The sequence below is a fragment of the Pseudophryne corroboree genome, chromosome 6 (assembly GCF_028390025.1).
Source record: "Pseudophryne corroboree isolate aPseCor3 chromosome 6, aPseCor3.hap2, whole genome shotgun sequence".
Taxonomy (NCBI): Eukaryota; Metazoa; Chordata; class Amphibia; order Anura; family Myobatrachidae; genus Pseudophryne; species Pseudophryne corroboree.
The window spans coordinates 843,455,039-843,482,358 of NC_086449.1; the positions used below are offsets into that span (position 1 = coordinate 843,455,039).

A 27,320-nucleotide genomic window follows, 5' to 3' on the forward strand; every position below is an offset into this window, starting at 1 on the left:
GAGGGGGGTGCTGTGTGTTGGGTAGTCATGGAGGGGGTGCTGTTGTGGTGGGTAGTGATGGAAGGGGGGCGCTGTATGGTGGGTAGTGATGGAAGGGGCGCTGTGTGGTGGGTAGTCATGGAGGTGGTGCTGTGTGGTGGGTAGTGATGGAGGGGGCGCTGTGTGGTGGGTAGTGATGGAGGTGGCGCTGTGTGGTGGGTAATGATGGAGGGGGTGCAGTGTGGTGGGTAGTGATGGAGGGGGCGCTGTGTGGTGGGTAGTGAGGGAGGGGGTGCGGTGTGGTGGGTAGTGATAGAGGGGGTGCTGTGTGATGGGTAGTGATAGAGGGGCTGCTGTGTGGTGGGTAGTGATGGAGGGGGCGCTGTGTGGTGGGTAGTGATGGAGGGGGGTGCTGTGTGGTGGGTAGTGATGGAGGGGGGTGCTGTGTGGTGGGTAGTGATGGAGGGGGCGCTGTATGGTGGGTAGTGATGGAAGGGGCGCTGTGTGGTGGGTAGTCATGGAGGTGGTGCTGTGTGGTGGGTAGTGATGGAGGGGGGCGCTGTGTGGTGGGTAGTGATGGAGGTGGCGCTGTGTGGTGGGTAGTGATGGAGGTGGTGCAGTGTGGTGGGTAGTGATGGAGGGGGCGCTGTGTGGTGGGTAGTGATGGAGGGGGTGCGGTGTGGTGGGTAGTGATAGAGGAGGGGGTGCTGTGTGATGGGTAGTGATAGAGGGGCTGCTGTTGTGGTGGGTAGTGATGGAGGTGGTGCTGTGTGGTGGGTAGTGATGGAGAGGGTGTGGTGGGTAATAATGAGGGGGTGCTGTGTGGTGGGTAGTGATGGAGGGGGTGCTGTGTGGTGGGTAGTGATAGAGGGGGTGCGGTGTGGTGGGTAGTGATGGAGGGGGTGCTGTGTGGTGGGTAGTGATGGAGGGGGTGCAGTGTGGTGGGTAACGATGTGAGGGGGTGTGGTGGGTAGTGATGGAGGTGGTGCTGTGTGGTGGGTAGTGATGGAGGGGGTGCTGTGTGGTGGGTAGTGATTGGAGGGGGTGTGGTGTGGTGGGTAGTGATGGAGGGGGTGTTGTGTGGTTGGTAGTGATGGAGGGGGTGCAGTGTGGTGGGTAACGATGGAGGGGGTGTGGGTGGGTAGTGATGGAGGTGGTGCTTGTGTGGTGGGTAGTGATGGAGGGGGTGCTGTGTGGTGGGTAGTGATGGAGGGGGTGCTGTGTGGTGGGTAGTGATGGATGGGGTGCAGTGTGGTGGGTAGTGATGGAGGGGGTGCAGTGTGGTGGGTAGTGATGGAGGGGGTGCTGTGTGGTGGGTAGTGATGGAGGGGGGTGCTGTGTGGTGGGTAGTGATGGAGGGGGTGCGGTGTGGTGGGTAGTGATGGAGGGGGTGCTGTGGGGGTGGGTAGTGATGGAGGGGGGTGCAGTGTGGTGGGTAACGATGGAGGGGGGTGTGGTGGGTAGTGATGGAGGTGGTGCTGTGTGGTGGGTAGTGATGGAGGGGGTGCTGTGTGGTGGGTAGTGATGGAGGGGGTGCAGTGTGGTGGGTAGTGATGGATGGGGTGCAGTGTGGTGGGTAGTGATGGATGGGGTGCAGTGTGGTGGGTAGTGATGGAGGGGGTGCAGTGTGGTGGGTAGTGATGGAGGGAGTGCTGTGTGGTGGGTAGTGATGGAGGGGGTGCTGTGTGGTGCGGTAGTGATGGAGGGGGTGCTGTGTGGTGGGTAGTGATGGAGGGGGTGCAGTGTGGTGGGTAGTGATGGAGGGGGTGCTGTGTGGTGGGTAGTGATGGAGGGGGTGCTGTGTGGTGGGTAGTGATGGAGGGGATGCTCTGTGGTGGTAGTGTTGGAGGGGGTGCTGTGTGGTGGGTAGTGATGGAGGGGGTGCTGTGTGGTGGGTAGTGATAGAGGGGGTGTGGTGGGTAGTGATGGAGGGGGGTGCTGTGTGGTGGGTAGTGATGGAGGGGGGTGCAGTGTGGTGGGTAGTGATGGAGGGGGTGCAGTGTGGTGGGTAGTGATGGAGAGGGTGCTGTGTGGTGGGTAGTGATGGAGGGGGTGCTGTGTGGTGGGTAGTGATGGAGGGGGCGCTGTGTGGTGGGTAGTGATGGAGGGGGCGCTGTGTGGTGGGTAGTGATGGAGGGGGCGCTGTGTGGTGGGTAGTGATGGAGGAGGTGCTGTGTGGTGGGTAGTGATGGAGGGGGTGCTGTGTGGTGGGTAGTGATGGAGGGGGGTGCAGTGTGGTGGGTAGTGATGGAGGAGGCGCTGTGTGGTGGGTAGTGATCGAGGGGGCGCTGTGTGGTGGGTAGTGATGGAGGAGGTGCTGTGTGTGGTGGGTAGTGATGGAGGAGGTGCTGTGTGGTGGGTAGTGATGGAGGGGGTGCTGTGTGGTGGGTAGTGATGGAGGAGGTGCTGTGTGGTGGGTAGTGATGGAGGGGGTGCTGTGTGGTGGGTAGTGATGGAGGAGGTGCTGTGTGGTGGGTAGTGATGGAGGGGGTGCTGTGTGGTGGGTAGTGATGGAGGAGGTGCTGTGTGGTGGGTAGTGATGGAGGGGGGTGCTGTGTGGTGGGTAGTGATGGAGGGGGTGCTGTGTGGTGGGTAGTGATGGAGGTGACGCTGTGTGGTGGGTAATGATGGAGGGGGTGTAGTGGGGTGGTGATGGAGTGGGGGTGCTGGTGTGGTGAGTAGTGATGGTGGGGGTGCTGTGTTGTGGGTAGTGATGGAGATGGCGCTGTGTGGTGGGTAGTGATGGAGATGGCGCTGTGTGGTGTGTAGTGATGGAGGGGGTGCTGTGTGGTGGGTAGTGATGGAGAGGGTGCTGTGTGGTGGGTAGTGATGGAGGGGGTGCTGTGTGGTGGGTAGTGATGGAGGTGGTGCTGTGTGGTGGGTAGTGATGGAGAGGGGTGTGGTGGGTAATAATGATGGGGTGCTGTGTGGTGGGTAGTGATGGAGGGGGTGCTGTGTGGTGGGTAGTGATGAAGGTGGTGCTGTGTGGTGTGTAGTGATGGAGATGGCGCTGTGTGGTGTGTAGTGATGGAGGGGGGTGCTGTGTGGTGGGTAGTGATGGAGGTGGTGCTGTGTGGTGGGTAATGATGGAGGAGGTGCTGTGTGGTGGGTAGTGATGGAGGTGGTGCTGTGTGGTGGGTAGTGATGGAGGTGGCGCTGTGTGGTGGGTAGTAATGGAGGGGGCGCTGTGTGGTGGGTAGTGATGGAGGGGGTGCAGTGTGGTGGGTAGTGATGGAGGGGGTGCTGTGTGGTGGGTAGTGATGGAGGAGGTGCTGTGTGATGGGTAGTGATGGAGAGGGTGTGGTGGGTAGTGATGGAGGGGGTGCTGTGTGATGGGTAGTGATAGAGGGGGTGCGGTGTGGTGGGTAGTGATGGAGGGGGTGCTGTGTGGTGGGTAGTGATGGAGGAGGTGCTGTGTGGTGGGTAGTGATGGAGAGGGTGTGGTGGGTAGTGATGGAGGGGGTGCTGTGTGATGGGTAGTGATAGAGGGGGTGCGGTGTGGTGGGTAGTGATGGAGGGGGTGCTGTGTGGTGGGTAGTGATGGAGGAGGTGCTGTGTGGTGGGTAGTGATGGAGGGGGTGCTGTGTGGTGGGTAGTGATGGAGATGGCGCTGTGTGGTGGGTAGTGATGGAGGGTGTGCTGTGTGGTGGGTAGTGATGGAGGTGGTGCTGTGTGGTGGGGTAGTGATGGAGGTGGCGCTGTGTGGTGGGTAGTAATGGAGGGGGCGCTGTGTGGTGGGTAGTGATGGAGGGGGTGCAGTGTGGTGGGTAGTGATGGAGGGGGTGCTGTGTGGTGAGTAGTGATGGAGGGGGTGCTGTGTGATGGGTAGTGATAGAGGGGGTGCGGTGTGGTGGGTAGTGATGGAGGGGGTGCTGTGTGGTGGGTAGTGATGGAGGGGGTGCTGTGTGGTGTGTAGTGATGGAGGTGGCGCTGTGTGGTGGGTAGTGATGGAGGAGGTGCTGTGTGGTGGGTAGTGATGGAGGGGGTGCTGTGTGGTGGGTAGTGATGGAGATGGCGCTGTGTGGTGGGTAGTGATGGAGGGGGTGCTGTGTGGTGGGTAGTGATGGAGAGGGTGTGGTGGGTAATAATGATGGGGTGCTGTGTGGTGGGTAGTGATGGAGATGGCACTGTGTGGTGGGTAGTGATGGAGGGGGTGCAGTGTGGTGGGTAGTGATATAGGGGGCGCTGTGTGGTGGGTAGTGATGGGGGGGTGCTGTCTGGTGGGTAGTGATGGAGGGGGCACTGTGTGGTGGGTAGTGATGGAGGGGGCGCTGTGTGGTGGGTAGTGATGGAGGGGGTGCTGTGTGGTGGGTAGTGATGGAGGGGGGTGCTATGTGGTGGGTAGTGATGGAGAGGTTGCTGTGTGGTGGGTAGTGATGGAGGAGGTGCTGTGTGGTGGGTAGTGATGGAGGGGGTGCTGAGTGGTGGGTAGTGATGGAGGGGGTGCAGTGTGGTGAGTAGTGATGGAGGAGGCGCTGTGTGGTGGGTAGTGATGGAGGGGGTGCTGTGTGGTGGGTAGTGATGGAGAGGGTGCAGTGTGGTGGATAGTGATGAGGGGGCGCTGTGTGGTGGGTAGTGATGGAGGAGGTGCTGTGTGGTGGGTAGTGATGGAGGAGGCGCTGTGTGGTGGGTAGTGATGGAGGGGGTGCTGTGTGGTGGGTAGTGATAGAGGGGGTGCTGTGTGGTGGGTAGTGATAGAGGGGGTGCTGTGTGGTGGGTAGTGATGGAGGGGGTGCTGTGTGGTGGGTAGTGATGGAGGAGGCGCTGTGTGGTGGGTAGTGATGGAGGGGGTGCTGTGTGGTGGGTAGTGATGGAGGGGGTGCTGTGTGGTGGGTAGTGATGGAGGGGGTGCAGTGTGGTGGGTAATAATGAGGGGGTGCTGTGTGGTGGGTAGTGATGGAGGGGGGTGCTGTGTGGTGGGTAGTGATGGAGGGGGCGCTGTGTGGTGGGTAGTGATGGAGGGGCTGCTGTGTGGTGGGTAGTGATAGAGGGGGTGCAGTGTGGTGGATAGTGATGGAGGGGGTGCTGTGTGGTGGGTAGTGATGGAGAGGGTGCAGTGTGGTGGGTAATGATGGCCGGACTCCAATGTGTGAGGGCCTCTGGGAGCCAACTCTACCCCCCATCCTATATTCTGACCTGGAGAATGGGGCTTTGCTTGGTGCCTCCCTAGCCATTGACCTCACCGCACGTCACTGAATCAGGGGTGGCTACACCAAAACAGATTTCAGCAAGGACAGAGCTGGTGTACATGCTCTGATAGTGCTAAGACAGGCGGATGGATAGGGGCAGTGTACGCCGAATACAGGCAGAGAGATGCATTTATTTACCTGGTACACAATGCAGCCATCTTATATCAGCCCCCAATGTGTACAAATAATTCCGTAAAATCTCAGGTTGCATGTCTGGACGCATCAAGGGATGCTCTTACTGGTCACCGGTTCCTCTTAGGAGTGCTTTTACTGGTCACCGGTTTCTCTTAGGGGTGCTCTTATTGGTCACCGGTTCCTCTTTGGGGTGCTCTTACTGATCACCAGCTCCTCTTAGGGGTGCTCTTACTGTTCACCGGTTCCACTTAGAGGTGCCCTTACTGGTCACCAGCTCCCCTTAGGGGTGCTCTTACTGAACACCAGCTCCTCATAGAGATGCTCTTACTGATCACCAGTTCCTCTTAGGAGTGCTCTTACTGGTCACCGGTTTCTCTTAGGGGTGCTATTATTGGTCACCGGTTCCTCTTTGGGGTGCTCTTACTGGTTACCAGTTCCTCTTAGGGATGCTCTTACTGTTCACCGGTTCCACTTAGAGGTGCTCTTACTGATCACCAGCTCCTCATAGAGATGCTCTTACTGGTCACCAGCTCCTCTTAAAGATGCTCTTATTGGTCACCAGCTCCTCTTAGGAGTGCTCTTATTGGTCACCAGTTCCTCTTAGGGGTGCTCTTACTGTTCACCGGTTCCACTTAGAGGTGCCCCTACTGGTCACCAGCTCCTCTTAGGGGGTGCTCTTACTGGTCACCAGCTCCTCTTAGAGATGCTCTTACTGATTACCAGCTCCTCTTATGAGTGCTCTTACTGGTCACCGGTTTCTCTTAGGGGTGCTCTTATTGGTCACCGGTTCCTCTTTGGGGTGCTCTTACTGATCACCAGCTCCTCTTAGGGGTGCTCTTACTGTTCACCGGTTCCACTTAGGGGTGCTCTTACTGATCACCAGCTCCTCATAGAGATGCTCTTACTGGTCACCGGTTCCTCTTAGGGGTGCTCTTACTGGTCACCAGTTCCACTTAGAGGTGCTCTTACTGGTCACCAGCTCCTCTTAGGGGTGCTCTTACTGATCACCAGCTCCTCTTAGGGGTGCTCTTACTGATCACCAGCTCCTCATAGAGATGCTCTTACTGGTCACCGGTTCCTCTTTTGGGTGCTCTTACTGGTCACCAGTTCCTCTTAGGGGTGCTCTTACTGTTCACCGGTTCCACTTAGAGGTGCCCTTACTGGTCACCAGCTCCTCTTAGGGGTGCTCTTACTGATCACCAGCTCCTCTTAGGGGTGCTCTTACTGATCACCAGCTCCTCATAGAGATGCTCTTACTGGTCACCGGTTCCTCTTTGGGGTGCTCTTACTGGTCACCAGTTCCTCTTAGGGGTGCTCTTACTGTTCACCGGTACCACTTAGAGGTGCCCCTACTGGTCACCAGCTCCTCTTAGGGGGTGCTCTTACTGGTCACCAGCTCCTCTTAGAGATGCTCTTACTGGTCACCAGCTCCTCTTAGGAGTGCTCTTACTGGTCACCGGTTCCTCTTAGGGGTGCTCTTACTGGTCACCAGTTCCACTTAGAGGTGCTCTTACTGGTCACCAGCTCCTCTTAGGAGTGCTCTTACTGGTCACCGGTTCCTCTTAGGGTTGCTCTTATTGGTCACCATTTCCTCTTAGAGGGGCTCTTACTGATCACCAGCTCCTCTTAGGGGTGCTCTTACTGGTCACCAGCTCCTCTTAGGGGTGCTCTTACTGGTCCCCAGCTCCTTTTAGGGATGCTCTTACTGTTCACCAGTTCCTCTTAGAGGTGCTCTTACTGATCACCAGTTCCTCTTAGGGCTGCTCTTACTGGTTACCAGTTCCTCTTAGGAGTGCTCTTACTGGTCACCGGTTCCTCTTAGGGTTGCTCTTATTGGTCACCATTTCCTCTTATAGGGGCTCTTACTGGTCACCAGTTCCTCTTAGAGGTCCTCTCACTGGTCACTGGTTCCTCTTAGAGGTGCTCCTACTGGTCACCAGCATCTCTTAAGTGTGTGTGTGTGTGTGTGTGTGTGTGTGTGTGTGTGTGTGTGTGTGTGTGTGTGTGTGTGTGTGTGTGTGTGTGTGTGTGTGTGTGTGACATATATATTGTGAGTGTATGTGTGAGAGGTGCAGGGGGTAAGATGGGGAGGGGGTAAGAGAAGGAGGAGGTGAGATGGGAAAGGAGTGAGAGGAGCAGGAGGTGAGATGGGGAAGTGAAAAGAGCATGGGGTGAGATGGGGGATAGAGAGGTGTAGGGGTAAGATGGGGGAGAGGTGTAGGGGGTGAGATGGGGAAGTGAGAGGTTTATGGGGTGAGATGGGGAGAGAAAGATGTAGAGAGGGGCTCTGCTACTGTGGTCATTGTGGGTGTAAGTGGCACTGCTGCTGTGGGCAATGTGTGTGTAAGGAGCTCAGCTACTGTGGGCATTGTGTGTGTAAGTGGCACTGCTGCTGTGGGCAATGTGTGTGTAAGGAGCTCAGCTACTGTGGGCATTGTGTGTGTAAGTGGCACTGCTGCTGTGGGCATTGTGTGTGTAAGGGGTTCAGCTACTGTGGGCATTGTGTGTGTAAGGGGCTCAGCTACTGTGGGCATTGTGTGTGTAAGCGGCACTGCTGCTGTGGGCATTGTGTGTGTAAGGGGCACTGCTGCTGTGGGCATTGTGTGTGTAAGGGGCACTGCTGCTGTGGGCATTGTGTGTGTAAGGGGCTCAGCTACTGTGGGCATTGTGTGTGTAAGGGGTTCAGCTACTGTGGGCATTGTGTGTGTAAACGGCACTGCTGCTGTGGGCATTGTGTGTGTAAGGGGCACTGCTGCTGTGGGCATTGTGTGTGTAAGGGGCTCTGCTACTGTGGGCATTGTGTGTGTAAGGGGCACTGCTGCTGTGGGCATTGTGTGTGTAAGGGGCTCTGCTACTGTGGGCATTGTGTGTGTAAGTGGCTCTGCTACTGTGGGCATTGTGTGTAAAGGGCACTAGTATGTGGGGCAATGTGAATAAGATTGTGCTACTTTGAGGCATTGTTTTGAATTGGGGGATACTATTGTGTGACCATGCCTCTTCCTTGTGAGGCCACACCCCTTTTTACGGCAGGCGGATTTGGCGCGCAGTGAGGGGGCTGGGGGAGATGATTCCCCCACCTCTCCAGGACAACTTTAAGCCCTGTATTTAATGATCATGTATTTTCATCTTGGTGATAATCCTTCTTCTGTTTCCAGGCAGAAAATCTCAGATGGAAGAAGTTCAGGATGAATTAGTTCACAGACTCACTATTGGCCGTAGCACAGCTCAGAAGAAATTCACTGTACCGCGACAAAACGCATCGGCGGTCAATATCTCCTACAGTTCATCTGCAGAGGATGTGAAAGCATGGCTGGAAGCAAAGGGATTCAATTCTGTGTAATTGTTACTTCATTTTCTGTATGGCCTGTGTATTCTATACGTACAGTGCATGGTGCTAGTGAGATCACAGTACTTACTGCGATGGAAACATACCTGTTCTCTCCAATCTGCCCCCCTCTTACCCCCCCCCCCCTGTTCTTCCCGGTCTGCTGCCCTTTTACTATATACCCTCCCCCTGTACCTATAATACGGGGGGCTAGGTAGAGGATGGCTCAGCAGGGGGGTGTAAGCGGTAATGATTCATGGGTGGTGTCCCAGCTGGTAATTGTAGTGCTGCAGGGGGCGATTGTCCTCTCAGTCACCACAGGTGATATCTCCTCAGTGGGGTTACGCCCGGATACCAGGATGCATCTAGCTATATTTGTAGTTTGTGTTCTTTTATTTGTCGTCTTGTTAAGTGTGAGCTGTGTTACCTAGGGGATAATGTAACGGAGAATGTCGCTGTCTTCCCAGGACAATCACTAGTCTGGGGGTGTTGACGGGAGCCCAGATCTTCTCTCTCACCAAGAATGAATTCATGACGGTCTGTCCTGAAGGGCCGAGAGTCTACAACCAGGTCACTGTTCAGAAAGCCACTTTGGAGGTAATATTTGTCACCTATAATCTACACTATGTATACAGTGTATAGACCTATGTATACATACATTATAAATAAATATATCCTATTTATTATCTCCATACAACTTCTGCCGGCACGCTTGTATAGTCCTGACCTCAGGCTCTGAAACGTTGATGCACCTCATTACATTATTATTACAAGTTGTCTTGCATTATGGGTATATACGTGTGTGTGTATGTATGTATATATATATATATATATATATATATATGCTCCTCCACTGGCGGCACTCCAAGGCTATGAAAAAATGACAACACATTGGCTGTTTTGGGCCCAAAACAGCCGACTGTTGTCATTTTTTCATAGCCTTGGAGTGCCGCCAGTGGAGGAGCATATATATATATATATATATATATATATATATATATATATATATACACACACACACACACACACACACACACACACACACACACACATGGAGTGCCGCCAGTGGAGGAGTGCATTGCGTGCAGCCGTATGGCTGTTATGTGGAAGGCACCGGGCGCATTAATTATACACACACACACACACACACACACACACACACACACACACACACACGCTGTATGACTATATTTAGTATTATAGGTAGATTAATATGAAGTGCAGGATAAGGGGTACATTACATTACTGGCCTGTGTGTCATTCTCTTGGTCCCACCATGTGTGAATATAAATCTCCCAGGTGGGACTTGTCCTATAGCTTTGGTCAGCACTGTGGGAATGTATATGTGCATGGATACACACCGTGTATTTTTATAAATAACTGTCAACATACTCTATTTATGCCATTTATATATCGCACACACATTCTGCAGCGCTGTACAGAGAATATATCAGTCACTCACATTAGTCCATGCACCAGTGGAGCTTGCAATCTACAGTATGTTCCCTACCACATACACACTCATTCATTTTGAATTGTAAGTATTATTATTATTATTATTAATATTATCTGTGTCACAAATTGAAGCCTGGTTGGTATGAAACCCATAACACCAGTGTTGTTTGGCAACAAAGCTAACCATTACACCACCGTACTGTTTTCACCAATAATAAGAATAAAATCCTAATTGCAATCTACATCATTAAAACACATTTATTTTTTTAAGCATTTTCCACTTAAGGGTTATTTAAATGAGCTTTTGGTGAGTGCAAAACTTCCTGTGGCAGTGATCTCATGTGATCAGCCAGAGCCAATAGGCTGAGAGCTGGCAGTCTAATGTCAGCGGATGTTTCTCAGTGAGCATGCTCCTGAATATTGGTGACGGTGATGTAAAGGTGTATGCGGGTATTACACAGATGGAACACGCTGACTCAGGCGCAGTCTTGCAGCAGAGTTCCCGATATCTGCACAGACATGGAAGGTTTATTCCCACCCTATAGTCTGGGAGGAGGAATGAATGAGCTGACCGGTAGCAATCTCTCGTCCTCTTCTGTCTTACAGGAGGTAAATGGGAGCTCAGAGCTGCTGGAAATTATGAGAAAACGTCAAGAGAAAATCAGCGCAGCCGCCAGCGATTCTGGGGTTGAATCGTTTGATGAAGGAAATAATCACTGATTATTATTTTATTATTATTATTTTCGGGAAGATTTAATATTCCATTAATTCGCCAAATTTTATTTCGGAGAATTTGTCTTTCTCAGCATTCTGTCTGTAATGTAGGTTTGATCCTGATAGTAACTGTTCTTATTGCTCTGTATAAGCCTGGATCAATATATTCCTATAAAGGCTGAAGTGGGGGGAGAGCTCGGATCAGGGCAATTTCTGTGCATTACGTGTTCCTGCCCCAGTATTAAGTGTTCCGGTGCCGCAACGCCCCGGACGGTGTATATTGCTCGCTGTAATCGCAGTAGCTGTATTCTTATTTCTTGCTGACTGCCATTCACATACATTGTTACATTTCTTATATATTTGTCTTCTATAAATAAAAGTTTATAAAATGAATGTGGAAGTAATAACACGTCAAAATTATTTTACTGAGGATTTTGCAAATGAAGCAGTAAAGTGTTTTTACAGCCCTGGTTTCTGTAGGTTGTTCTGGCACCTGTAAGTCTCACTCACAAGGCAGGACAATGCATAATTATAATGATGGTAACAGGGAGCCTTACCGCTTTCTATAAAACATCACTGTCTGACCATAGCATAAAGCCCACCAAGAACCTTTCCAATCGGGGGACCATTATACTATAGATATCACCTACACTTGTGTATCCTATAGAGTGTAAGCCGGCGAGCAGGGCCCTCCTACCTCTATGTCTCTGTTATTACCCACTTCTGTTCTACCACTGTTGTTTCCAATTATATAGTGCAGCTGTATCAGGAGTAAGAAACACCATTATTAATGTCATGCTCTCATGTGTTTTTAGCACCAAATACAAAGAACAGAATGAGTAAACATTCTGAAGATAGTACTTGTTACCCATTACATGCCAGGTTGCATACTGACTATATACAATTCATGTTTTTAACTTCATTGGATTATAGGAGTGCTTTATGTTATATCTTTAGAATGGTGGTTGGTGTTTGTTATGAATATAATATGGTGTTTTTAATAGGACAAGAAGGGGGAAATATATATTTAATACAAGGGAAATATATATATATTTATTACAAACTATGTTCTGTGTGTGTCAGTATTCCTGACACAGGTATATTTTACAAGCAAGGGCAATGTCCATTGTCTGGTTATATGAGACAGACAAAAACAAGACAAGTGTTTGGAGTTGGACATATGTCAACCTTGTAATGTTTGCGTCTTCATATTAAGACAATGGTGTTTTCACCTCGTGTGTTAATCTATGTAATCCATGTTACACATTGGTATTTTTACGTTATTTCTAACACTCAAAATTGAGGCAACAGTGCCCCCTACTGTTTCTTAGCATTTATGTATATGTCATAATCTGAACTTTGGACACATGAAATACCCTTACTCAGGAGTTCTTCAGCCTATATATGATAGACATTTTCAATGTTAAAGCAGCCTAGATAGCCTGGATGAACCAGGATGATCTGAAAATAACTCAGCCTCTAGACGAAGAGGGCGAGGCTCCTGAGTATGATGATGTGATTGCTGTATCGAACTGGATCTACTGAATTCATCAATAACCTTAGCTAAGTATGCAATAAATTCGCTAAATACATGCAACCAATCAGTACTGTAAGTCCTTTAGAAGATTTACAGAATGTTGATTTAAGTATTTTTTTGGAAAATGAGTATCGAGCCGTGACTGCAATTCAGAAGCTCAATGCACAGGCTGTCTGTAAACTCGTTTCACAGGTACAGGAAGTGCTGATAGAGCGAGATGCACTAAGGGAACAAAATACTGTCCTGCGAACTTGTGTGTTGTCCCAGGAACAGTGTACCAGTGAATTGCAGACACAGTTTGAAAATTACGTTGTAAAAAGAGTGAACTGTAAGAAACAGCTGGGTAAAAAGCCCAAACATGATTCTGTGCAGATACGCACATTGATTACCTCACAAAAGTGGGAACAGTTAGATAGTGATTCTGAGGTAGAATATGAGGAAGATGTGACAGGGCAGCTGCACTCTGTCAGACATACTACTTGCACTTCCTCACAAGAGAATAGACAAATTGAAGATGGGACGCCTAATCAGTTTGTTTACACTAACTGTATACAAACCACAGTAGATAATAAGAATGTAGTTAAAACTGCAGATGTAACAAAGGATGTTGACATTCTCAGACAACAGTGTGAAGTTTTAGCCCTCTCACATAGTTTCAGCCCAGATAGTGATGAAATCAAGGGGGGCTGTTCAGAGTTAGGAGGGACTGATGTTGATACCCACAAGATTTCACAAACTGCATGTGTGAAAGGGGGGTTTGATTTACACAACACAGAGAGGGGAGAGAATTGCTGCTCCATGCAGAGTATCACAGACACAGCCCAAACTGTGATAACAAATTGCCAGACAGAATTGACCATGCACATTGACACTACAGATAAGGGCAACAATGATTCTGAGCAGAAATGTGAGTGTGGGGTGGTAGAAGATTCTTTTAAGAAAGTTACATGGGAAAACATACTGAATGATTTCAAGTTTCTTGCTGAAAAAAGTGAACAAGATGTGTTTCATGAGCAAACATGCAAAGTAAACTGGATACCTGATAATTGTATACCAGCTGATGACACACAGGCTGGGAGATACTCATTCAACAAGGGGGTTGGTAACACACTGATAAAGATTTACGATGTGCAACCCACTACAGACAAACTGTCTGATAACAGAGAGCAACAGAGAGTTAGAAACACACTGATTTGGGGATTTAGTTCAGATTTTGTGTTTGGTACTGAAATTCGAACCCCAATGTATTCAATGGTATTGAAACTGTTGAAAGATGCGCAGTTACCAACAACAACCGCAAATCTACTTGCTGGACTTGTCAAATTTAAACCAGTGTTGACAGAGATTACAGAACTGTCTAATTTGGATTTTTCCATAAACACAGCTCCACGGTGGGAGGAACCATTGGAAGATGGAGTGAAATACTGGTTTATGTATAATTTTGTCACATTTACAGATGAAGACCAAGAGTGGACAGCTGATGCAGTGTTGCAGCAACCTTTTACAGACTGTCAGACTTCAGACAGAAGCCGTTGCAGAGACAATAATCCAGTAAATCTTTGCTTTGAAAACTGGACAATTGTCAAGCCTATTTGGATGGTTGATGACATGGAATATATTAGAGATGAGCGCCTGAAATTTTTCGGGTTTTGTGTTTTGGTTTTGGGTTCGGTTCCGCAGCCGTGTTTTGGGTTCGAACGCGTTTTGGCAAAACCTCACCGAATTTTTTTTGTCGGATTCGGGTGTGTTTTGGATTCGGGTGTTTTTTTCAAAAAACACTAAAAAACAGCTTAAATCATAGAATTTGGGGGTCATTTTGATCCCAAAGTAGTATTAACCTCAAAAACCATAATTTACACTAATTTTCAGTCTATTCTGAATACCTCACACCTCACAATATTATTTTTAGTCCTAAAATTTGCACCGAGGTCGCTGTGTGAGTAAGATAAGCGACCCTAGTGGCCGACACAAACACCGGGCCCATCTAGGAGTGGCACTGCAGTGTCACGCAGGATGGCCCTTCCAAAAAACCCTCCCCAAACAGCACATGACGCAAAGAAAAAAAGAGGCGCAATGAGGTAGCTGTGTGAGTAAGATTAGCGACCCTAGTGGCCGACACAAACACCGGGCCCATCTAGGAGTGGCACTGCAGTGTCACGCAGGATGTCCCTTCCAAAAAACCCTCCCCAAACAGCACATGACGCAAAGAAAAAAAGAGGCGCAATGAGGTAGCTGACTGTGTGAGTAAGATTAGCGACCCTAGTGGCCGACACAAACACCGGGCCCATTTAGGAGTGGCACTGCAGTGTCACGCAGGATGTCCCTTCCAAAAAACCCTCCCCAATCAGCACATGATGCACAGAAAAAGAAAAGAAAAAAGAGGTGCAAGATGGAATTGTCCTTGGGCCCTCCCACCCACCCTTATGTTGTATAAACAAAACAGGACATGCACACTTTAACCAACCCATCATTTCAGTGACAGGGTCTGCCACACGACTGTGACTGATATGACGGGTTGGTTTGGACCCCCCCCCAAAAAAGAAGCAATTAATCTCTCCTTGCACAAACTGGCTCTACAGAGGCAAGATGTCCACCTCATCATCACCCTCCGATATATCACCGTGTACATCCCCCTCCTCACAGATTATCAATTCGTCCCCACTGGAATCCACCATCTCCGCTCCCTGTGTACTTTGTGGAGGCAATTGCTGCTGGTCAATGTCTCCGCGGAGGAATTGATTATAATTCATTTTAATGAACATCATCTTCTCCACATTTTCTGGATGTAACCTCGTACGCCGATTGCTGACAAGGTGAGCGGCGGCACTAAACACTCTTTCGGAGTACACACTTGTGGGAGGGCAACTTAGGTAGAATAAAGCCAGTTTGTGCAAGGGCCTCCAAATTGCCTCTTTTTCCTGCCAGTATAAGTACGGACTGTGTGACGTGCCTACTTGGATGCGGTCACTCATATAATCCTCCACCATTCTATCAATGTTGAGAGAATCATATGCAGTGACAGTAGACGACATGTCCGTAATCGTTGTCAGGTCCTTCAGTCCGGACCAGATGTCAGCATCAGCAGTCGCTCCAGACTGCCCTGCATCACCGCCAGCGGGTGGGCTCGGAATTCTGAGCCTTTTCCTCGCACCCCCAGTTGCGGGAGAATGTGAAGGAGGAGATGTTGACAGGTCGCGTTCCGCTTGACTTGACAATTTTGTCACCAGCAGGTCTTTCAACCCCAGCAGACTTGTGTCTGCCGGAAAGAGAGATCCAAGGTAGGCTTTAAATCTAGGATCGAGCACGGTGGCCAAAATGTAGTGCTCTGATTTCAACAGATTGACCACCCGTGAATCCTTGTTAAGCAAATTAAGGGCTCCATCCACAAGTCCCACATGCCTAGCGGAATCGCTCCGTGTTAGCTCCTCCTTCAATGTCTCCAGCTTCTTCTGCAAAAGCCTGATGAGGGGAATGACCTGACTCAGGCTGGCAGTGTCTGAACTGACTTCACGTGTGGCAAGTTCAAAGGGCATCAGAACCTTGCACAACGTTGAAATCATTCTCCACTGCGCTTGAGACAGGTGCATTCCACCTACTATATCGTGCTCAATTGTATAGGCTTGAATGGCCTTTTGCTGCTCCTCCAACCTCTGAAGCATATAGAGGGTTGAATTCCACCTCGTTACCACTTCTTGCTTCAGATGATGGCAGGGCAGGTTCAGTAGTTTTTGGTGGTGCTCCAGTCTTCTGTACGTGGTGCCTGTACGCCGAAAGTGTCCCGCAATTCTTCTGGCCACCGACAGCATCTCTTGCACGCCCCTGTCGTTTTTTTAAAAATTCTGCACCACCAAATTCAAGGTATGTGCAAAACATGGGACGTGCTGGAATTTGCCCATATTTAATGCACACACAATATTGCTGGCGTTGTCCGATGCCACAAATCCACAGGAGAGCCCAATTGGGGTAAGCCATTCCGCGATGATCTTCCTCAGTTGCCGTAAGAGGTTTTCAGCTGTGTGCGTATTCTGGAAAGCGGTGATACAAAGCGTAGCCTGCCTAGGAAAGAGTTGGCGTTTGCGAGATGCTGCTACTGGTGCCGCCGCTGCTGTTCTTGCGGCGGGAGTCCATACATCTTCCCAGTGGGCTGTCACAGTCATATAGTCCTGACACTGCCCTGCTCCACTTGTCCACATGTCCGTGGTTAAGTGGACATTGGGTACAACTGCATTTTTTAGGACACTGGTGAGTCTTTTTCTGACGTCCGTGTACATTCTCGGTATCGCCTGCCTAGAGAAGTGGAACCTAGATGGTATTTGGTAACGGGGGCACACTGCCTCAATAAATTGTCTAGTTCCCTGTGAACTAACGGCGGATACCGGACGCACGTCTAACACCAACATAGTTGTCAAGGCCTCAGTTATCCGCTTTGCAGTAGGATGACTGCTGTGATATTTCATCTTCCTCGCAAAGGACTGTTGAACAGTCAATTGCTTACTGGAAGTAGTACAAGTGGGCTTACGACTTCCCCTCTGGGATGACCATCGACTCCCAGCGGCAACAACAGCAGCGCCAGCAGCAGTAGGCGTTACACGCAAGGATGCATCGGAGGAATCCCAGGCAGGAGAGGACTCGTCAGAATTGCCAGTGACATGGCCTGCAGGACTATTGGCATTCCTGGGGAAGGAGGAAATTGACACTGAGGGAGTTGGTGGGGTGGTTTGCGTGAGCTTGGTTACAAGAGGAAGGGATTTACTGGTCAGTGGACTGCTTCCGCTGTCACCCAAAGTTTTTGAACTTGTCACTGACTTATTATGAATGCGCTGCAGGTGACGTATAAGGGAGGATGTTCCGAGGTGGTTAACGTCCTTACCCCTACTTATTACAGCTTGACAAAGGGAACACACGGCTTGACACCTGTTGTCCGCATTTCTGGTGAAATACCTCCACACCGAAGAGCTGATTTTTTTGGTATTTTCACCTGGCATGTCAACGGCCATATTCCTCCCACGGACAACAGGTGTCTCCCCGGGTGCCTGACTTAAACAAACCACCTCACCATCAGAATCCTCCTGGTCAATTTCCTCCCCAGCGCCAGCAACACCCATATCCTCCTCATCCTGGTGTACTTCAACACTGACATCTTCAATCTGACTATCAGGAACTGGACTGCGGGTGCTCCTTCCAGCACTTGCAGGGGGCGTGCAAATGGTGGAAGGCGCATGCTCTTCACGTCCAGTGTTGGGAAGGTCAGGCATCGCAACCGACACAATTGGACTTTCCTTGTGGATTTGGGATTTCGAAGAATGCACAGTTCTTTGCTGTGCTGCTTTTGCCAGCTTGAGTCTTTTCATTTTTCTAGCGAGAGGCTGAGTGCTTCCATCCTCATGTGAAGCTGAACCACTAGCCATGAACATACGCCAGGGCCTCAGCCGTTCCTTGCCACTCCGTGTCGTAAATGGCATATTGGCAAGTTTACGCTTCTCCTCCGACAATTTTATTTTAGGTTTTGGAGTCCTTTTTTTTCTGATATTTGGTGTTTTGGATTTGACATGCTCTGTACTATGACATTGGGCATCGGCCTTGGCAGACGACGTTGCTGGCATTTCATCGTCTCGGCCATGACTAGTGGCAGCAGCTTCAGCACGAGGTGGAAGTGGATCTTGATCTTTCCCTAATTTTGGAACCTCAACATTTTTGTTCTCCATATTTTAATAGGCACAACTAAAAGGCACCTCAGGTAAACAATGGAGATGGATACTAGTATACAATTATGGACTGCCTGCCGAGTGCAGACACAGAGGTAGCCACAGCCGTGAACTACCGTACTGTACTGTGTCTGCTGCTAATATAGACTGGTTGATAAAGAGATGTCTATGTAACTATGTATGTATAAAGAAGAAAGAAAAAAAAACCACGGTTAGGTGGTATACAATTATGGACGGACTGCCTGCCGAGTGCCGACACAGAGGTAGCCACAGCCGTGAACTACCGCACTGTACTGTGTCTGCTGCTAATATATAGACTGGTTGATAAAGAGATAGTATACTCGTAACTAGTATGTATGTATAAAGAAAGAAAAAAAACCACGGTTAGGTGGTATATACAATTATGGACGGGCTGCCGAGTGCCGACACAGAGGTAGCCACAGCCGTGAACTACCGCACTGTACTGTGTCTGCTGCTAATATATAGACTGGTTGATAAAGAGATAGTATACTCGTAACTAGTATGTATGTATAAAGAAAGAAAAAAAAAAACCACGGTTAGGTGGTATATACAATTATGGACGGGCTGCCGAGTGCCGACACAGAGGTAGCCACAGCCGTGAACTACCGCACTGTACTGTGTCTGCTGCTAATATATAGACTGGTTGATAAAGAGATAGTATACTCGTAACTAGTATGTATGTATAAAGAAAGAAAAAAAAACCACGGTTAGGTGGTATATACAATTATGGACGGGCTGCCGAGTGCCGACACAGAGGTAGCCACAGCCGTGAACTACCGCACTGTACTGTGTCTGCTGCTAATATAGACTGGTTGATAAAGAGTTAGTATACTACTAATATTATATATACTGGTGGTCTGGTCACTAGTCACACTGGCAGTGGCACTTCTGCAGCAAAAGTGTGCACTGTTTAATTTTAATATAATATTATGTACTCCTGGCTCCTGCTATAACCTATAACTGGCACTGCAGTGCTCCCCAGTCTCCCCCACAATTATAAGCTGTGTGAGCTGAGCACAGTCAGATATATATATACATTGATGCAGCACACTGGGCTGAGCAGTGCACACAGATATGGTATGTGACTGAGTCACTGTGTGTATCGTTTTTTTCAGGCAGAGAACGGATATATTAAATAAAACAAACAACTGCACTGTCTGTGTCTGGTGGTCACTGTGGTCGTCAGTCACTAAACTCTGCACTCTCTTCTACAGTATCACAGCCTCAGGTCAATCTCTCTCTCTCTCTCTCAACCCTAATCTAAATGGAGAGGACGCCAGCCACGTCCTCTCCCTATCAATCTCAATGCACGTGTGAAAATGGCGGCGACGCGCGGCTCCTTATATAGAATCCGAGTCTCGCGATAGAATCCGAGCCTCGCGAGAATCCGACAGCGTCATGATGACGTTCCGGCGCGCTCGGGTTAACCGAGCAAGGCGGGAAGATCAGAGTCGCTCGGACCCGTGAAAAAAAACATGAAGTTCGGGCGGGTTCGGATTCAGAGAAACCGAACCCGCTCATCTCTAGAATATATACAGACGGTTGCTGACATGGAACATGCTGACAAATACGCCTATGTCTTGAAGGGCGTGCAGACACAAGAACTGAGTGCAAAGCGTGGTGTGCAAGTTGTCACAGATACAGCACTGATGGTGCTAAGATGCTGGGTTCAAATACTGATGCTGTTGTCAAGCCATGGAAGGGTGGAAGCTTCATTCCAGCAAGTACAAGTCAGAGGTATTGCCTGTATCCAGACCATGGTTGATATTACAGAGAACTGTCAAGTTTGCCAGCAGCTGAATATGTGGAGTATTTTCCCTGACACTGAAAAAGGGCACATGAACTTTGAAATATAAACTGCACAAGTATGGCAGAACATCGTCATCCAGGAGTGAAGTTGTCTCAAGCAGAGAGAAGCAAGATAAGAGACTATCCCGATGTTGACAAATACTTAAATACTTTTTTGTTGTTATTATGGGATGTCCAAGAAGATTTGAGCAGACAGACACCCATTTTACAGACAGAACACAAGAGTATATTGGTTCTTTAATGATTCATACCATTCACAAAACTGACATCAGTATGATTGAAGGAATGGATGTGTTGTTTAGGAAACAGGAATGTTCATGCATATGCAAATTAGTGTTTAGAGCAGACTGTATGTATATATGCTTTATTAACCAGAGGGTGGTAAAAGCTTGAATTTTTTGGGAATATTTTCAGGGTTTTTTTCACAAAAACACACAGTGATGATAAGATTGTTCTGTAGAAATGTTTAGAAATAAAAACAGGAAGAAGAGATATTAGTAGTAGGATAAAGAAATGTTTATTTTGTTTTAATGTAATGGTTTATCTCACACTGTCTATTGTTCTTAAGCCAACAGGCTGATTACTTCTACACTCGTTGAAAGAGGAGATGAGAGGACTTAACTTGAGAGGTACCTGTGATGACTATGGCTAGAGAGAAGTTTCTTATACAAGAAAGAGACCATGAAGATAAGACATTTGCACAAGATGGATGACACAGCATCTACATAATTATGGAAAATTGAACTTGAACCATATATTGCATGGATTCAACATTCAGCAATATCCCAAGACTTTATTGAACTAGACTTTACAGACATTATTTACCCTTTGACAGCCCATATCAAGCGAGTACCAAAGTTAAAGGAGTAGTAAATAAATACTGACAATGATCCAGAATATGATATCCTGGTTTAATACAACAAATTGATTCTCTGGATTAAAAATGTTGCTCATAGGAATCCTACATCTAAAAGGATGCTTTGCTTATGTTTTTTAAAATAATATTTGGTGATTTAAATGTGGTATATAGTCAATAGGTAAATGTTGTTCTTGTTTAGAAAATGTTAAGATGATAACTGATACAGGAGAAACTTGGAAGGTATATGGTGCAAAACCACCTGAGAGCAAGGGTGGAGTGTATCAGGAGTAAGAAACACCATTATTAATGTCATGCTCTCATGTGTTTTTAGCACCAAATACAAAGAACAGAATGAGTAAACATTCTGAAGATAGTACTTGTTACCCATTACATGCCAGGTTGCATACTGACTATATACAATTCATGTTTTTAACTTCATTGGATTATAGGAGTGCTTTATGTTATATCTTTAGAATGGTGGTTGGTGTTTGTTATGAATATAATATGGTGTTTTTAATAGGACAAGAAGGGGGAAATATATATTTAATACAAGGGAAATATATATATATTTATTACAAACTATGTTCTGTGTGTGTCAGTATTCCTGACACAGGTATATTTTACAAGCAAGGGCAATGTCCATTGTCTGGTTATATGAGACAGACAAAAACAAGACAAGTGTTTGGAGTTGGACATATGTCAACCTTGTAATGTTTGCGTCTTCATATTAAGACAATGGTGTTTTCACCTCGTGTGTTAATCTATGTAATCCATGTTACACATTGGTATTTTTACGTTATTTCTAACACTCAAAATTGAGGCAACAGTGCCCTCTACTGTTTCTTAGCATTTATGTATATGTCGTAATATGAACTTTGGACACATGAAATACCCTTACTCAGGAGTTCTTCAGCCTATATATGATAGACATTTTCAATGTTAAAGCAGCCTAGATAGCCTGGATGAACCAGGATGATCTGAAAATAACTCAGCCTCTAGACGAAGAGGGCGAGGCTCCTGAGTATGATGATGTGATTGCTGTATCGAACTGGATCTACTGAATTCATCAATAACCTTAGCTAAGTATACAATAAATTCATATTTATATATTCAAGTTATTTTGTTGAAGTACTTTTCTGGGAATCCACCCATCTGGGTCTCCTCGAACTTAACCCACCTGTAACAGCAGCATATTCCATTGTGCTTTAAAGGGGGGCAGCTGAGACACACAGAGTGAGGGGGAATGGTGAGAGATGCAAGCGGGAGATGATGGTGTGGCTGAGAGACAACTGGCTTAATGTATGTAAGGACTCTACCGTGATGTGTAAAAGGGGCACTACTGTGTGGCGTAATGTATGGAAGGACTCTACCGTGGTGTGATGTGTAAAAGGGGCACTACTGTGTGGCGTAATGTATGTAAGGACTCTACCGTGGTGTGATGTGTAAAAGGGGCACTGCTGTGTGGCGTAATGTATGTAAGGACTCTACCGTGGTGTGATGTGTAAAAGGGGCACTGCTGTGTGGCGTAATGTATGTAAGGACTCTACCGTGGTGTGATGTGTAAAAGGGGCACTGCTGTGTGGCGTAATGTATGTAAGGACTCTACCGTGGTGTGATGTGTAAAAGGGGCACTACTGTGTGGCGTAATGTATGGAAGGACTCTACCGTGGTGTGATGTGTAAAAGGGGCACTACTGTGTGGCGTAATGTATGTAAGGACTCTACCGTGGTGTGATGTGTAAAAGGGGCACTGCTGTGTGGCGTAATGTATGTAAGGACTCTACCGTGGTGTGATGTGTAAAAGGGGCACTGCTGTGTGGCGTAATGTATGTAAGGACTCTACCGTGGTGTGATGTGTAAAAGGGGCACTGCTGTGTGGCGTAATGTATGTAAGGACTCTACCGTGGTGTGATGTGTAAAAGGGGCACTACTGTGTGGCGTAATGTATGTAAGGACTCTACCGTGGTGTGATGTGTAAAAGGGGCACTACTGTGTGGCATAATGTATGGAAGGACTCTACCGTGGTGTGATGTGTAAAAGGGGCACTGCTGTGTGGCGTAATGTATGTAAGGACTCTACCGTGGTGTAATTTGAATAACTGACCCTACTGTGCAGTGTAATGTGAAATGGTACTATTCTGTGGCCATGCCCCTTCCCCATGAAGCCATGTCCCTACATTTTTAACACGTGATGAAGGCATCCACTGTCCCTATTTTGAATATGGGGGGGGGGGACCCAATTGTCTTTCTGGCACTGGGCACCAAATGTCTAGTTACGGCTCTGCTCTACGCTATGGGGTTGATTTACTAACAGAAATACGCAGCAGGACACACCTGGTTTTATAGTCTGAATCGGTGGATTTTGGAAAGCTGCCATTTAGTAAATAAAACCCCTCTGTCTAATATCTATCTGCCTGTGTGATCTCTTAAGGTGTGTATAGCCCAGGCATGTCCAAACTGCGGCCCTCCAGCTGTTGAGAAACTACACATCCCAGCATGCCCTGACATAGCTTTAGCATTCTCTGACAGCAAAATTGTGTCAGGGCATGCTGGGATATGTAGTTTCTCAACAGCTGGAGGGCCACAGCTTGGACATGCCTGTTATAGCCATAGCGTCAGCAATGCGTGACCCCGCTCGTCGCTATCGCTGACTCTAGTCACATCGCTCATATCGCCGCTGCGTGAAGTGAGCCCCCCCCCCTCAACACATCTCTGGGAGGAATCCCCCTGTGTGTGACCCCCCTGTGTGTGACCCCCCGTGTGTTACCCCCCGTGTGTTACCCCCCGTGTGTTCCCCCCCCGTGTGTTACCCCCCCGTGTGTTACCCCCCCTGTGAGTCCCCCCCCTGTGTGTTACCCCCCTGTACACTGAATTCTTTGTGTTTAAATAACAATGTACACAGTCTTACACACACGATTTGTTGTTTGCGATACCTGTAAATGATGGAGTATAACTCAGAGTACATCTAATATACTGGTGTATTATTTACCTTACATCCAGGGGTGGTTTATCAGAGGAGGGTGGGGTGATGGGGGGGGGGTGCCGCCTCCCTGTGGCCCCTCCTCTCTCTCCAGTGAAGGTCACCAGAAGTCGTCTACTGTGCATAAGCTGATCTCATAGTGTGTGTCATTTTCCCAGTGATTTCTGCAGCATTGATGGAGAGGTAAGTACTGTGAGTGGGTGCAGGGTGTGAGCCTCGCTGGACCCAGCTGGAGCAGGTGAGTGGTGTGAGCCTCGCTGGACCCAGCTGGAGACAGGTGAGTGGTGTGAGCCTCGCTGGACCCAGCTGGAGACAGGTGAGTGGTGTGAGCCTCGCTGGACCCAGCTGGAGACAGGTGAGTGGTGTGAGCCTCGCTGGACCCAGCTGGAGCAGGTGAGTGGTGTGAGCCTCGCTGGACCCAGCTGGAGACAGGTGAGTGGTGTGAGCCTCGCTGGACCCAGCTGGAGACAGGTGAGTGGTGTGAGCCTCGCTGGACCCAGCTGGAGACAGGTGAGTGGTGTGAGCCTCGCTGGACCCAGCTGGAGACAGGTGAGTGGTGTGAGCCTCGCTGGACCCAGCCGGAGACGGGCGAGTGGTGTGAGCCTCGCTGGACCCAGCCGGAGACGGGCGAGTGGTGTGAGCCTCGCTGGACCCAGCCGGAGACGGGCGAGTGGTGTGAGCCTCGCTGGACCCAGCCGGAGACGGGCGAGTGGTGTGAGCCTCGCTGGACCCACCCGGAGACGGGCGAGTGGTGTGAGCCTCGCTGGACCCAGCCGGAGACGGGCGAGTGGTGTGAGCCTCGCTGGACCCAGCCGGAGACGGGCGAGTGGTGTGAGCCTCGCTGGACCCAGCCGGAGACGGGCGAGTGGTGTGAGCCTCGCTGGACCCAGCCGGAGACGGGCGAGTGGTGTGAGCCTCGCTGGACCCAGCCGGAGACGGGCGAGTGGTGTGAGCCTCGCTGGACCCAGCCGGAGACGGGCGAGTGGTGTGAGCCTCGCTGGACCCAGGTGTAGATATATGCTGTGTTGTGTTAATGTGGATGGTTGACGTTGTATCACTTGCATCCATTGCTCAGCAGGACTGCAGATAGTAAAGCCAAACTTCTGCAATTCTCAAAAGGGGTTGGGATATGAATCTCGGAGGTCAGAATACCGTCCCCAGGTTCCCAGCCACCAGAATGCCGGCAGGTGGTGAGCGCTTGCCACAGGTTCTATTCCCACTCTATGGGTGTCGTGGATACGAGTGTGAATATCCTTGGCGCAGCTATCGGCATTCTCGGCTGTCAGGATTCCGGTGTCTGTATTCAGACCTCCAAAGCCCAGCGTGATTTGCACACGTGTCTGGCTGTGATGGCGGTAGGTCTCTGAGTGGATCACTGGTTTTTGACGGCACCCTCCTGCTATATCGGGCTCTCAGAGATACCCGCATATGCCCTGTGCAGCCTAGCTGGTGCTGGACACATTTGTCTGTTTGGAGGGGAAGAATCAAAAGGATCCAGACACACTACTAAAGTGCGCTGATGAGATATACTCATAGGTGGATTTGGGTGGTCCGCCCGTGACCAGGATGAGGCTGTCAGTCAGCTTGTCAGCCCTCCCCTGGGCCATGGGTGGAACTAGAGGTGGTACAGCTAGGGCTTTGAGGCCCGCCACTATCAGGGAGTCTGCATGATTGGCGCTGCTGACAGCTCCACATAATGCTCTGTCCCTGGGTATCTGCCAGTCATCACCTGCCATCCCTTGTCACACCGGGAATGAGAGAGACCCTGCTGCCATCCCAGTCACCATATTGCCGCTGCCAGGACTAAACCAGTGATCACAGCTGGCAATCTCACTATCAGCCCCCGGGAGAAGCCACGCTACACTGCGGTCTCCCCCAGACCACCTGCCTGATGACATCCTGCATGGTGGGGATTCAGGACTACACTTCCCAGTAAGTCACAGGCTTGGCCTGTAGGGGAATGTCCTCACTCCTTGCCCACCTGATCCAAGGTGTTACATGGTAGCTAGCCCCATATGAGTCTCCCTCCTGCCTTCCTACTAATGTCACCCTCTGATGTACCTGCACCCCCCATCCCTCTCCCATGCAGATCCCATCACCTGCAGCCACCTCAGAGCTGTCATATGCCATCTTCCTGTCACCCTCTCATCACCTACCTGTCCCCACTGTCTTTCCCCATCACCCTTCCTTGCCACCCACTGCCCCACTGTCTCCCACTACCTCTCCGTTTCACCCATCACCCACGCCTCTCCCTGTCATCCTCTGCCTCTCCATATCGCCATCTATGTTATCCACTACCTCTCCATGTCACCCACTGCCTTTCTCCATCACCCTTTCTTGTCACCCACTGCCTCTGTCAACCACTCTCTCTCTCTCCGTGACTCACTGCCTCTCCACATCATCGTGTGACCCATTGCCTGACAACCCACGCCTTTCTCTGTCACCTATTGCCTCTCCCTGTAATCATCTCCCCATTACCCTCTGCCTTTCTTGTTACCCACTGCTTCTCCATGTCATCCACTATGTCAGCCATTCCCTGCCATCACCCACATCTTTCCCTGTCACTCTCTCCCCATCACCTCCCTATCACCCTCTGCCTTTTCCCGTCACCCACTGCCTCTCAAACACCTGCTATCTCTTCCTATCACCCACTGCCTCTCCACGTTATCCTCATCACCCGCTACCTCCCACTGTCATCCATTCCCTGGCATCACCCACGCTTCTCCCTGTCACCCATTCCATGGTGTCACCCACTGCCTGTCACCTTCTGCCTCTCCCTGTCATCCACTTCCTCTCTGTTATGATACCCGATAAACGCCTGCACTGTCAAAACCTAGACACAGTGCCCTTCACAAATAACAACCCCCTTTCCTGGAACTGGCATCAAAATATAGACATAGTAATGTCGCACTCAAAGAACTCGCGTAAGGGGCTACACCAAGATTCTCAAGAGGTCTCCCATCCAGGAATAAACCAAATCCCTTAATGTTTAGCTTCCCATACTAGTCAGAAGTCTGTCTAAAGCTACCTATATTTGTAATACCAATTAAACTCTTAATTAGTGATTAACAAAATACTCTCTTGCAGTTAACTCAGTAAAAAGCAAGACTTCAATTTAGCTACCTTTAATTAATCAGCTAACAAAAGGGTATGCAGTTATAGTTTCACTACATTAATAATATATCCATTCTTAAGCCATAGTAAAAACTCCAGAATGATGATTAACTAAACATGAGAGTAATTGCAAAACTCAGTAATTTCTATAGATATTCAGCAAACTGCAGCAGAAGATATACAGTAAATTCCATCCAGAGCAGTATATTAGCCAGGTGTAAATCTGCTAGCAATAATATATAATAGATTGTATCCAGATATTCAGCAGATATTGAAACCAGCAACCCTTCCTAAGCAGCTTGCAATCAGCATGAACCAGAGACCAGGCAAGACATGGGTTCTATGGGAAACTCAGCCAGAACAGAACAAAGTCCAAACCATACAAGACACAATACCTGATTAAACCTGCTGGCAAACCAATCACAGTCAATTAAGCCAACGCCCAGGCTGACATCAAACAGGTGAACAAGTCAGCAACCATTCAATGATTCAGTCTAGAC

At 49.1% G+C, this 27,320-nt stretch overlaps 2 protein-coding genes across 20 annotated transcripts in view; one reads left to right on the forward strand and one right to left on the reverse strand.

Moving 5' to 3' along the window:
- Positions 1 to 11,190, forward strand: part of EPS8 (EGFR pathway substrate 8, signaling adaptor) — a 611,221-nt gene extending 600,031 nt beyond the window's left edge. For all 19 annotated transcript variants that reach the window (XM_063929435.1, XM_063929440.1, XM_063929438.1 and 16 more), the window contains 3 exons: positions 8,459 to 8,639; positions 9,096 to 9,225; positions 10,690 to 11,190. In XM_063929435.1, the coding sequence (XP_063785505.1) occupies positions 8,459 to 8,639; positions 9,096 to 9,225; positions 10,690 to 10,803 (425 nt within the window). In that variant the 3' untranslated portion in view covers positions 10,804 to 11,190. The remainder of the gene's footprint in view (positions 1 to 8,458; positions 8,640 to 9,095; positions 9,226 to 10,689) is intronic.
- A 12,662-nt stretch (positions 11,191 to 23,852) lies between these two features.
- LOC134934728 (sialidase-like) lies at positions 23,853 to 25,755 on the reverse strand. Its single transcript, XM_063930094.1, is given in 3 exon segments — positions 23,853 to 23,966; positions 23,969 to 24,121; positions 24,124 to 25,755. Coding segments are annotated over 3 exon segments (918 nt in total). The 5' UTR covers positions 24,775 to 25,755.
- Positions 25,756 to 27,320: the final 1,565 nt, after the last annotated feature.